This window comes from Oncorhynchus tshawytscha, linkage group LG21 (genome assembly GCF_018296145.1).
Source record: "Oncorhynchus tshawytscha isolate Ot180627B linkage group LG21, Otsh_v2.0, whole genome shotgun sequence".
Lineage (NCBI taxonomy): Eukaryota > Metazoa > Chordata > Actinopteri > Salmoniformes > Salmonidae > Oncorhynchus > Oncorhynchus tshawytscha.
This window is the reverse complement of record NC_056449.1, coordinates 40,753,662-40,767,137: the sequence shown is the minus strand read 5'-3', so window position 1 is coordinate 40,767,137 and position 13,476 is coordinate 40,753,662. Positions and strand designations below refer to the sequence as shown.

Sequence of the window (13,476 nt, the reverse complement as noted above, 5' to 3'; positions counted from 1 at the left end):
CTCTAGGTTTAGCATACAAAGTACTGTACAGTAATATGCACTATACTGTATATACATTAATAAGTACTGTACAGTAATATGCACTATACTGTATATACATTAATAAGTACTGTACAGTACTATGCACTATACCTTATATACATTAATAAGTACTGTACAGCAATATGCATTATACTGTATATAGATGAATAAGTACTGTACAGTAATATGCATTATACTGTATATAGATGAATAAGTACTGTACAGTAATATGCATTTTACTGTATATAGATGAATAAGTACTGTACAGTAATATGCATTATACTGTATATAGATGAATAAGTACTGTACAGTAATATGCACTATACCTTATATACATTAATAAGTACTGTACAGTAATATGCATTATACTGTATATAGATGAATAAGTACTGTACAGTAATATGCATTATACTGTATATAGATGAATAAGTACTGTACAGTAATATGCATTATACTGTATATAGATGAATAAGTACTGTACAGTAATATGCATTATACTGTATATACATTAATAAGTACTGTACAGTAATATGCATTATACTGTATATAGATGAATAAGTACTGTACAGTAATATGCATTATACTGTATATAGATGAATAAGTACTGTACAGTAATATGCATTATACTGTATATACATTAATAAGTACTGTACAGTAATATGCATTATACTGTATATAGATTAATAAGTACTGTACAGTAATATGCATTATACTGTATATAGATGAATAAGTACTGTACAGTAATATGCATTATGCCGTTTTGTAATAGTAGTACTAGTAGTTTAAAAACAACATTTTGAACCATAGGGCCCTCAAAATCATAACAAAAAAAATCTCTCTAACTTTCCTAATCCCCTCCCTCCCCCCCCTCCCTCCCTCCCTCCCTCCCTCCCCTCCTCCCCCTCCCTCCCCTCCTCCCCTCCCTCCCCCCTCCCTCCCTCCCTCCTCCAGCAATCCCAGAAGGGTTCAGTGTAGAGCTGAGTCCGTCTGAGGAACCTCTGGAGCAGGAGGAGGTGTCGCTAAGCTGCATCGCTGACAACTACACCTACGAACAGCTCACCTGGTACAGACTGGACCCGCAGGTAACAGCTCACCTGGTACAGACTGGACCCGCAGGTAACAGCTCACCTGGTACAGACGGAACCCGCAGATAACTGTTTAATTGGTCCAGACTGGACCCGCAGGTAAGAGCTCACCTGGTACAGACTGAACCCGCAGGTAACAGCCCACCTGGTACAGACTGGACCCGCAGGTAACAGCTCACATGGTACAGACTGGACCCACAGGTAACAGCTCACATGGTACAGACTGGACCCACAGGTAACAGCTCACCTGGTACAGACTGGACCCGCAGGTGACTGTTTCATTGGTCCAGACTGGACCCACAGGTAACAGCTCACCTGGTACAGACTGGACTCACAGGTAACAGCTCACATGGTACAGACTGGACCCACAGGTAGCAGCTCACATGGTACAGACTGGACCCACAGGTAACAGCTCACCTGGTACAGACTGGACCCGCAGGTAACAGCTCACCTGGTACAGACTGGACCCGCAGGTAACAGCTCACCTGGTACAGACGGAACCCGCAGATAACTGTTTAATTGGTCCAGACTGGACCCGCAGGTAAGAGCTCACCTGGTACAGACTGAACCCGCAGGTAACAGCTCACCTGGTACAGACTGGACCCGCAGGTAACAGCTCACATGGTACAGACTGGACCCACAGGTAACAGCTCACATGGTACAGACTGGACCCACAGGTAACAGCTCACCTGGTACAGACTGGACCCGCAGGTAACAGCTCACATGGTACAGACTGGACCCACAGGTAGCAGCTCACATGGTACAGACTGGACCCGCAGGTAACAGCTCACCTGGTACAGACTGGACCCGCAGGTAACTGTTTAATTGGTCCAGACTGGACCCACAGGTAACAGCTCACATGGTACAGACTGGACCCACAGGTAACAGCTCACATGGTACAGACTGGACCCACAGGTAACAGCTCACCTGGTACAGACTGGACCCGCAGGTAACAGCTCACATGGTACAGACTGGACCCACAGGTAACAGCTCACCTGGTACAGACTGGACCCGCAGGTAACAGCTCACCTGGTACAGACTGGACCCGCAGGTAACTGTTTAATTGGTCCAGACTGGACCCGCAGGTAACAGCTCACCTGGTCCAGACTGGACCCGCAGGTAACAGCTCACCTGGTCCAGACTGGACCCGCAGGTAACAGCTCACCTGGTACAGACTGGACCCGCAGGTAACTGTTTAATTGGTCCAGACTGGACCCGCAGGTAACAGCTCACCTGGTACAGACTGGACCCGCAGGTAACAGCTCACCTGGTACAGACTGGACCCGCAGGTAACTGTTTAATTGGTCCAGACTGGACCCGCAGGTAACAGCTCACCTGGTACAGACTGGACCCGCAGGTAACAGCTCACCTGGTACAGACTGGACCCGCAGGTAACAGCTCATCTGGTCCAGACTGGACTCTCTCTCTCTCTACTCCCCCTCTCTCTCTCTCTCTCTCTACTCCCCCTCTCTCTCAATTCAATATCTCTCTCTCTACTCCCCCTCTCTCTCAATTCAATATCCCTCTCTCTACTCCCCCTCTCTCTCTCAATTCAATATCTCTCTCTCTACTCCCCCTCTCACTCTCAATTCAATATCTCTCTCTACTCCCTCTCTCTCAATTCAATATCTCTCTCTCTACTCCCCCTCTCTCTCAATTCAATATCTCTCTCTACTCCCCCTCAATTCAATATCTCTCTCTCTCTCTCTCTCTCTCTCAATTCAAGGGGCTTTATTGACATGGGAAACATGTGTTAACATTACCAAAGCAAGTGAGGTAGATAATTAACAGTAAACATTACACATACAGAAGTTTCAAAACAGTGTTTTAACAATGTACAAATGGTTAAAGGACACAAGATCAAATAAATAAGCTAAATATGGGTTGTATTTACAATGGTGTTTGTTCTTCACTGGTTGCCCTTTTCTCGTGGCAACAGGTCACAAATCTTGCTGCTGTAATGGCACACTATGGAATTTCACCCAGTAGATATGGGAGTTTATCAAAATTAGATTTGTTTTTCGAATTCTCTGTGGATCTGTGTAATCTGAGGGAAATATGTGTCTCTAATATGGTTATACATTGGGCAGGAGGTTAGGAAGTGCAGCTCAGTTTCCACCTCATTTTGTGGGCAGTGAGCACATAGCCTGTCTTCTCTTGAGAGCCATGTCTGCCTACGGCGGCCTTTCTCAATACCAAGGCTATGCTCACTGAGTCTGTACATAGTCAAAGCTTTCCTTAAATTTGGGTCAGTCACAGTGGTCAGGTATTCTGCCGCTGTGTACTCTCTGTTTAGGGCCAAATAGCCTTCTAGTTTGCTCTGTTTTTTTGTTAATTCTTTCCAATGTGTCAAGTAATTATCTTTTTGTTTTCTCATGATTTGGTTGGGTCTAATTGTGCTGCTGTCCTGGGACTCTGTAGGGTGTGTTTGTGAACAGAGCCCCAGGACCAGCTTGCTTAGGGGACTCTTCTCCAGGTTCATCTCTCTGTAGGTGATGGCTTTGTTATGGAAGGTTTGGGAATCGCTTCCTTTTAGGTGGTTGTAGAATTTAACGTCTCTTTTCTGGATTTTGATAATTAGTTGGTATCGGCCTAACTCTGCTCTGCATGCATTATTTGGTGTTCTACGTTGTACACGGAGGATATTTTTGCAGAATTCTGCATGCAGAGTCTCAATTTGGTGTTTGTCCCATTTTGTGAAGTCTTGGTTGGTGAGTGGACCCTAGACCTCAATGGGCTCTATGACTGATTCAAGTATTTTTAGCCAGATCCTAATTGGTATGTTGAAATGTTGTTCCTTTTGATGGCATAGAATGCCCTTCTTGCCTTGTCTCTCAGATCGTTCACAGCTTTGTGGAAGTTACCTGTGGCACTGATGTTTAGGCCAAGGTATGTATAGTTTTTTGTGTGCTCTAGGGCAACAGTGTCTAGATGGAATTTGTATTTGTGGTCCTGGTGACTGGACCTTTTTTGGAACACCATTATTTTGGTCTTACTGCGATTTACTGTCAGGGCCCAGGTCTGACAGAATCTGTGCAGAAGATCTAGTCAAGACTTTTGTCGGGTGCTGAGGTGGGCTGTTCTGCTGGCTTCTCTGTGGGGGTGGCCACCTCTCTAGTGGGATGTTCTCTGTCACACGCCATCCCCCTCAACCTCTCCTCCAGCAGTCTGATCCTCTCCTCTAGTGCTCTGTTCTTCTCCTGCTCCTGCTCTTTCTCCTGTTGTAGTTGTCTCACCACTGTCCAGAGTGCAGATATGTCTCTCTCCACCTCCAGCACTCCGGGTCTGGTTAAGAGGGTGTTGTTGTGCTGGACTGTTGTCTGGGTCTGTGCTGACTGAAGTGTAATCACCTGCTGTTCCAGCTCCACCTGCCTTACCTCCAGCTGGGTGAATTTATCCTTCATTTCAATGAGGGAGTAGTAATCTGTGCTGGGAGGTTGACTCTCCACTGGGGGTTGCTCGTCTGTGGGGTTACATAATGAAGAGGTCTGGTCTGACCCGCTCGGGGTGGGGGTATCTTTATCAAGGGAGAGCTTCTCCTGCTGGGCTGATTCTTTAATTTGGTGAAAGTCTAGCTGAAACTGTTTGGGGTTACCCTGTACCATTACTATTCCTTATAGAGACTTATAGAGATTTATATTACCTGACTCAGAGTCCTCGTTGTCTAGTATCCTGAGTTTCCACCCCTCGTTAACACCCCCTCTCTTAACAGAGGGGTAGTGTGTTAATATAGCACTGTGCCATGCCAGGGGATGGTTTGTGTTAATATAGCACTGTGCCATGCCAGGGGATGGTTTGTGTTAATATAGCACTGTGCCATGCCAGGGGATGGTTTGTGTTAATATAGCACTGTGCCATGCCAGGGGATGGTTTGTGTTAATATAGCACTGTGCCATGCCAGGGGATGGTTTGTGTTAATATAGCACTGTGCCATGCCAGGGGATGGTTTGTGTTAATATAGCACTGTGCCATGCCAGGGGATGGTTTGTGTGGAAGATAAGGTTGCTGATGTTCCCATTTTTGTAATAGTCAGCAAAACGTGTCTCTTGATTTTCCACAAGGAGCTTCTTTTTGTGGTCTTTTCTTGCCTTATCATTCTTTACATACACAGGGTACTGTATATCATTCTTTACATACACAGGGTACTGTATATCATTCTTTAAATGCAGGGTACTGTATATCATTCTTTACATACACAGGGTACTGTATATCATTCTTTACATGCAGGGTACTGTATATCATTCTTTACATACACAGGGTACTGTATATCATTCTTTACATACACAGGGTACTGTATATCATTCTTTACATACACAGGGTACTGTATATCATTCTTTACATACACAGGGTACTGTATATCATTCTTTACATGCAGGGTACTGTATATCATTCTTTACATACAGGGTACTGTATATCATTCTTTACATACACAGGGTACTGTATATCATTCTTTACATATCATTCTTTACATACAGCTGTATATCATTCTTTACATACACAGGGTACTGTATATCATTCTTTACATGCAGGGTACTGTATATCATTCTTTACATAAACTGCATTCTTTAAATGGGGTACTGTATATCATTCTTTAAATGCAGGGTACTGTATATCATTCTTTACATACACAGGGTACTGTATATCATTCTTTACATACAGGGTACTGTATATCATTCTTTACATACACAGGGTACTGTATATCATTCTTTACATACACAGGGTACTGTATATCATTCTTTACATACACAGGGTACTGTATTTTAATTACCTCTGAACAGCAGGAGGCAGCTTCTAAGGCCTCTCCATTTGGTTGGAGTAGACTGTTTGACTCTCCTGCCATTGTTGGGCTAAAGGGCTTTGACACCTCTCACTTGACATGTCAGTGCTAGTTGAAGCTGTATCAAGCTTGGCAGAATTATGTTAGAATTCAGTCCTTATAAAGTAATGTTGTGTATTTTTCTTATTGGCTTTTGGAAATAGAATATAGAATAATAATCCTTGGTAGTTGTGAACCTTCCAGGTGATTCCGTAATTCCGTCCAAAATCAGGTTGTAGGTTTTGAGTTTTGATTTGAAGTGAGGGTTATGTTGTCGAGGGTAGAATCCAGTATGTGTTCCTGACAAAAAATCAAAGTTTATCTAACTCTAAATCTATCTTTTTTAAAGAAAATGCTGAAAAATGCAGGAGCTCATCTGATCATGACCTCTGTTCTGCTCTGCTCCTTCCCTCCTTCCCTCCTTCCCTCCCCTCCCTCCCCTCCCTCCTTCCTTCCCTCCAGGCGCTGCAGGATGAGAGTGGTAAACCCCTGGAGCTGGACTGTCGTAGTGTCCACCTGTACGCTGACCGCCTGGATGGACAACTGACCTATCAGGAGCAGTCTAACAGCTGGGTCCTGGAGATGACTATAGCTAGCATCACGCTACAGGATGAAGGGAACTATGTCTGTGAGGTTCAGAATAGGAGGAGCCGAGAGAAACACTGTCTACGCAAATACATATCGGTTAAAGGTGAGAGGGAGAGACACACACACACGGAACCAAACAGGGTTCTTCAAAGAGTTCTCCTATGGGGAGAGCCAAGAACCCTTATTGGTTCCAGTAACCATACACCCACACACACCAACAGACACACACAGAGGAACATAGGCCTCACACACCAACATACACACACACTAGTGTGTGTTTAAACCCTACACACACTAGTCCCTCAGAGGAAGGGTTTAAACACACACTAGTCCCTCAGAGGAAGGGTTTAAACACACACTAGTCCCTCAGAGGAAGGGTTTAAACACACACTAGTCCCTCAGAGGAAGGGTTTAAACACACACTAGTCCCTCAGAGGAGGGTTTAAACACACACTAGTCCCTCAGAGGATAGGCCCAGTCATTAACACACTAATGCTTCATTCATGTCAAGTCCTGACCCTTTAACCTCAGCCCCGCCCCCACCCCACCCCTCCGCCCCCTATCCCACCCACCCCACCCCTCCGCCCCCCATCCCTCCCTCCCGCCCATCTCTCTCTCCTGAGAGACCACAACCGCAGTCTCATCATTTATTCTCTTTGCCCTTCAGTCTGCATGAATAATGGGATCTGTTGAATGGACATAAAGGTGTGAATAAGATGATGGCATTTATGTATTTCTTTCTCTAAGGGGATTTATTGGCATGGGAAACATACATTAACATTTCCCAAGCAAGTGAAGAAGCTAATCAAACAAAAGTGAAATAAACAATAAAAGTTAACAGTAAACATTACACTCACAGAAGTTTCAAAAGAATAAAGACATTTCTAATGTCATATTACGTCATATATATACCGTGTTGTAATGATGTACAAATATTTAAAGTACAAAAGGGAAAATAAATAAGCATTAATATGGGTTGTATTTACAATGGTGTTTGTTCTTCACTGGTTGCCCTTTTCTCGTGGCAACAGGTCACAAATCTTGCTGCTGTGATGTCACACTGTGGAATTTCACCCAGTAGATATGGGAGTTTATCAAAATCGGGTTTGTTTTCGAATTCTTTGTGGATCTGTGTAATCTGAGGGAAATATGTGTCTCTAATATGGTCATACATTGGGCCAAGGCTATGCTCACTGAGTCTGTACATAGTCAAAGTTTTCCTTAAGTTTGGGTCAGTCACAGTGGTCAGGTATTCTGCCACTGTGTACTCTCTGTTTAGCGCCAAATAGCCTTCTAGTTTGCTCTGTTTTTTTGTTAATTCTTTCCAATGTGTCAAGTAATTATCTTTTTGTTTTCTCATGATTTGGTTGGGTCTAATTGTGCTGCTGTCCTGGGGCTCTGTGGGGTCTGTTTGTGTTTGTGAACAGAGCCCCAGGACCAGCTTGCTTAGGGGACTTTTCTCCAGGTTCATCTCTCTGTAGGTGATGGCTTTGTTATGGAAGGTTTGGGAATCGCTTCCTTTTAGGTGGTTGTAAAATTGAACGTCTCTTTCCTGGATTTTGATAATTAGTTGGTATCGGCCTAATTCTGCTCTGCATGCATTATTTGTTTTTTTAGAATATTTTTGTTGGATTCTGCATGCTGTCTCAATTTGGTGTTTGTCCCATTTTGTGAATTCTTGCTTGGTGAGCGGACCCCAGACCTAACAACCATAAAGGGCACTGGGTTCTAGAACTAATTTAAGTATTTTTAGCCAGATCCTAATTGGTATGTCAAATTTTATGTTCCTTTTGATGGCATAGAATGCCCTTCTTGCCTTGTCTCTCAGATCGTTCACAGCTTTGTGGAAGTTACCTGTGGCGCTGATGTTTAGGCCGAGGTATGTATAGTTTTTCTGTGTGCTCTAGGGCAACGGTGTCTAGATGGAATTTGGATTTGTGGTCCTGGCAGCTGTACCTTTTTTGGAACACCATTATTTTGGTCTTACTGAGATTTACTGTCAGGGCCCAGGTCTGTCAGGGCCCAGGTCTGTCAGGGCCCAGGTCTGGCAGGGCCCAGGTCTGTCATGACCCAGGTCTGTCATGACCCAGGTCTGTCAGGGCCCAGGTCTGGCAGGGCCCAGGACTGGCAGGGCCCAGGTCTGTCATGACCCAGGTCTGGCAGGACCCAGGTCTGTCATGACCCAGGTCTGTCAGGTCCCAGGTCTGTCAGGGCCCAGGTCTGTCAGGGCCCAGGTCTGTCAGGTCCCAGGTCTGTCAGGTCCCAGGTCTGGCAGGGCCCAGGTCTGTCAGGGCCCATGTCTGGCAGGGCCCAGGTCTGGCAGGGCCCAGGTCTGGCAGGGCCCAGGTCTGGCAGAATCTGTGCAGAAGATCTAGGTACTGCTGTAGGCCCTCCTTGGTTGGGGACAGAAGCACCAGATCATCAGCAAACAGTAGACATTTGACTTCAGATTCTAGTAGGATGCTGCAGACTTTTCTAGTGCCCTCACCAATTCGTTGATATATACAGTGCCTTACAAACGTATTCACCCCCCTTGGCGTTTTTCCTATTTTGTTGCGTTACAACCTGTAATTTAAATGGATTTTTATTTGGATTTCATGTAATGGATATACACATGATAGTCAAAATTGGTGAAGTGAAATAACTTGTTTAAAAAAATTCAACAACAAAAGAGAACTGAAAAGTGGTACGTGTATTCACCACCTCCACCTGTGTGCAGTCTAAGTGTCACATGATCTCAGTATATATATACACACCTGTTCTGAAAGGCCCCAGAGTCTGCAACATCACTAAGCAAGGGGCACCACCAAGCAAGTGGCACCATGAAGAGCAAGGAGCTCTCCAAACAGGTCAGGGACAAAGTTGTGGAGAAGTTCAGGGTTGGGTTATGAAAAAAATATCAGAAACGTTGAACATCCCACGGAGCACCATTGAATACATTATTAAAAAATGGAAAGAATATGGCACCACAACGAACCTGCCAAGAGAGGGCCGCCCACCAAAACTCACAGACCAGGCAAGGAGGGAATTAATCAGAGAGGCAACAAAGAGACCAAAGATAACCCTGAAGGGTTATCTGTCCATAGGACCACTTTAAGCCGTACACTCCACAGAGATGGGTTTTATGGAAAAGTGGCCAAAAAAAGCCATTGCTTATAGAAAAAAAATCAGCAAACACATTTGGTGTTCGTCAAAGGCATGTGGGAGACTCCCCAAACATATGGAAGAAGGTACTCTGGTCAGATGAGACTAAAATGTAGCTTTTTGGCCATTAAGGAAAACGCTATGTCTGGCGCAAACCCAACACCTCTCATCACCCCGAGAACACTATCCCCACATTGAAGCATGGTGATGGTGGCATCATGCTGTGGGGATGTTTTTCATCGGCAGGGACTGGGAAACTGGTCAGAATTGAAGGAATGATGGAAGGCGCTAAATACAGGGAAATTCTTGAGGGAAACCTGTTTCAGTCTTCCAGAGATTTGAGAGTGGAACAGAGGTTCACCTTCCAGCAGGACAATGACCCTGCGCATACTGCTAAAGCAAGACATGAATGCAGAAACATTTAATTGTCTTGGAATAGCCTGGTCAAAGCCCAGACCTCAATCCATGTGGTATGACTTAAGCTCTCTGAACCACCCATTACGGATCCGGGTATAATTGTCATCAGCAACGCTGAATAGCATAGCGCCACAGTCAAATAATATTACTAGAAAATATGGTGGTAGCAGGGTGCTAGTCTTATCGTGGTAGCAGGGTGGAGATAACCACTTGTACGTTGGGGAAATCACTCCCTTTAGTGCTGTGGCCACCCTTTCCTGCTGTGTTCTCAGGTCATTTGTGCCTGTGTGTATGATTATGTTGCTGGGTAGTTGGTCCTCAGACAGAGGGTCTAGGGCGCACTGGGTGTTTGTACACCAGAGTTTAGACATACTGTGCTTGGGTAAAAGTTGATTTACTTGTATATATTTCCCATTTGAGTCCATAAAGAGCACAATCTCTCTCTCTCTCTACCTACCTACCTACCTACCTACCCCCCCCAGCTCTAGAAGCCCCTGGTACAGACACAACCCGGCCAATCAAACATTGAACGTCAGTGAGTCTCTCCTGATGGAGTGTGATGTAGTGGGAACTCCTTCACCACACCTCTCCTGGTTCAAAGACAACCAGCCCCTGCACCAAATGTCAGGTAGGTACACACACACACACACACACACACACACACACACACAAAGGGAAGCACACAAAGACACACAGACACATGCAGACATGTACACACACACACACACACACCGTATATGCCGTGCCATCTCCCACAGGATAAGCTAACATCAGCTGGTATACACACACACCTGTTGCTGAAGACATGAGTCATCAGCTTCCACAGTGTGTCTCTGAGGTATTAGAGGTCAAGAGGGGGTTGGATTGAGTGACAGTTTGGCAGGACTACAGACAGCTGGGACTTATCACTTTGGAGATATTAAACACATGACATGTGGAGAGAATGAGAGATGGGTTGATTGAGAGGTAGATGAAAGAGAGGGAGGGAGGGAGGGAGGGAGGGAGGGAGGGAGGGAGGGAGGGAGGGAGGGAGGGAGGGAGGGAGGGAGGGAGGGAGGGAGGGAGGGAGGGAGGGAGGGAGGGAGGGAGGGAGGGAGGGAGGGAGGGAGGGAGGGAGGGAGGGAGGGAGGGAGGGAGGGAGGGAGGGAGGATTGGCGGGGCTGGGCTGACAGGAGGATCAATCTGAGTAGCTGTCAGGTTAGCAGACAAGCAAGGCTTGTTGGGCGGGTGTGTGTGTGTGTGTGTGTGTGTGTGTGTGTGTGTGTGTGTGTGTGTGTGTGTGTGTGTGTGTGTGTGTGTGTGTGTGTGTGTGTTTGTTTTTTACCAGAGTGGTGTGTGAGCGCAAGCGCATGCCTATGTGTGTGTTTGTGTCAGTGATTGACAGCTGTGTGTGTGTGTGTGTGTGTGTGTGTGTGTGTGTGTGTGTGTGTGTGTGTGTGTGTGTGTGTGTGTGTGTGTGTGTGTGTGTGTGTGTGTGTGTGTGTAGGACTGCAGCTACAGGACGCCAACAGGACTTTGAGTATCCAGCGTGTCAGAGAAGAGGACGCCGGTCTCTACACCTGCACCGCCTGTAATCAGAGGGGCTGCGCACACTCCTCCGCTGCCGTCACAGTGCTGGGTGAGACAGGAAGACACACACACACACACACCTGTGTCCACACCTTCATCTGTCTCCAACAATAGCTTCCTTCTATTTTCCTCTCTTCTCTTCTTCTCTGCTTCCTTCTTCTTCTTCCTGTTTGTCTGTACAGCACTTTGTGACATCGGCTGATTTAAAAAGGGCTTGATAAATGCATTTGATTGATTGACATCAAAAAATCTTCAATAAAGTTTATTGGTCGCATCCACTGTTTTAGCAGGTGTTGTAGCGGGTTCAGCGAAAAAAGCTTCATGAAATTGAAAAGACATATGCAGTGATACACGATTCAGGTTATTGTTCAATGGGCTAGCTGGTGATGCATGATTCAGGTTATTGTTCAATGGGCTAGCTGGTGATGCATGATTCAGGTTATTGTTCAATGGGCTAGCTGGTGATACATGATTCAGGTTATTGTTCAATGGGCTAGCTGGTGATACATGATTCAGGTTATTGTTCAATGGGCTAGCTGGTGATACATGATTCAGGTTATTGTTCAATGGGCTAGCTGGTGATGCATGATTCAGGTTATTGTTCAATGGGCTAGCTGGTGATACTTGATTCAGGTTATTGTTCAATGGGCTAGCTGGTGATTAATGATTCAGGTTATTGTTCAATGGGCTAGCTGGTGATACATGATTCAGGTTATTGTTTAATGGGCTAGCTGGTGATACTTGATTCAGGTTATTGTTCAATGGGCTAGCTGGTGATACATGATTCAGGTTATTGTTCAATGGGCTAGCTGGTGATGCATGATTCAGGTTATTGTTCAATGGGCTAGCTGGTGATACATGATTCAGGTTATTGTTCAATGGGCTAGCTGGTGATGCATGATTCAGGTTATTGTTCAATGGGCTAGCTGGTGATACATGATTCAGGTTATTGTTCAATGGGCTAGCTGGTACATGATTCAGGTTATTGTTCAATGGGCTAGCTGGTGATACATGATTCAGGTTATTGTTCAATGGGCTAGCTGGTGATACATGATTCAGGTTATTGTTTAATGGGCTAGCTGGTGATACATGATTCAGGTTATTGTTCAATGGGCTAGCTGGTGATACATGATTCAGGTTATTGTTCAATGGGCTAGCTGGTGATGCATGATTCAGGTTATTGTTCAATGGGCTAGCTGGTGATGCATGATTCAGGTTATTGTTCAATGGGCTAGCTGGTGATGCATGATTCAGGTTATTGTTCAATGGGCTAGCTGGTGATACATGATTCAGGTTATTGTTCAATGGGCTAGCTGGTGATACATGATTCAGGTTATTGTTCAATGGGCTAGCTGGTGATACATGATTCAGGTTATTGTTCAATGGGCTAGCTGGTGATTCATGATTGAATAACTAAAGTGATATTTAACTAGTTGCTGGTGTCTGTATCTTTAAACCCCATTACTGACTGATAAGTGGGATCTTCTGGGAATTTCCACATTTAGGCCAGGATTCAATTACGTAGAACTCTGTCGTCAACCTTTTAAATGCAACCTTTATGTTTGCGGAGATGGTTTTCAAACCAAATCAACGTGTATTGGTCAAATACACGTGTTTAACAGATGTTTTTTCAGTTGTAGCGAAACGCTTGAAAAGGTAAATGCTAGAAATGTCCTTTTAAATGTCACATTAACACAGTTTGGGAATCGAGGCTTCAGCAGACTTTCTGTTTTGATATTGTTGTTGTTATTCTGCGTTTAGCAGACAGTCTGTTGTTGTTTATCCCAGGTTCCAGTGACAGGGCTAATGTTGTTGTTGTTGTTTATCCCAGTTTCC

General features: G+C 44.9%; 1 protein-coding gene across 4 annotated transcripts in view; it reads left to right on the top strand.

Annotated features, from left to right (window-relative positions):
- LOC112241499 (vascular endothelial growth factor receptor 3) overlaps nt 1–13,476 on the top strand; it is a 241,298-nt gene that overhangs the window by 190,494 nt on the left and 37,328 nt on the right. For 2 of the 4 annotated variants that reach the window (XR_006079602.1, XR_006079603.1), the window contains 4 exons: nt 973–1,103; nt 6,385–6,613; nt 10,554–10,699; nt 11,558–11,689. Coding sequence is in view for 2 of the 4 variants with exons in the window: in XM_042303534.1 (XP_042159468.1) it covers nt 10,621–10,699; nt 11,558–11,689 (211 nt within the window). In the remaining 2 variants the exon portion in view is untranslated. Of the gene's footprint in view, nt 1–972; nt 1,104–2,465; nt 2,498–6,384; nt 6,614–10,553; nt 10,700–11,557; nt 11,690–13,476 lie in introns of those variants that run through there. The other 2 variants (XM_042303534.1, XM_042303533.1) reach the window with 1 other exon arrangement.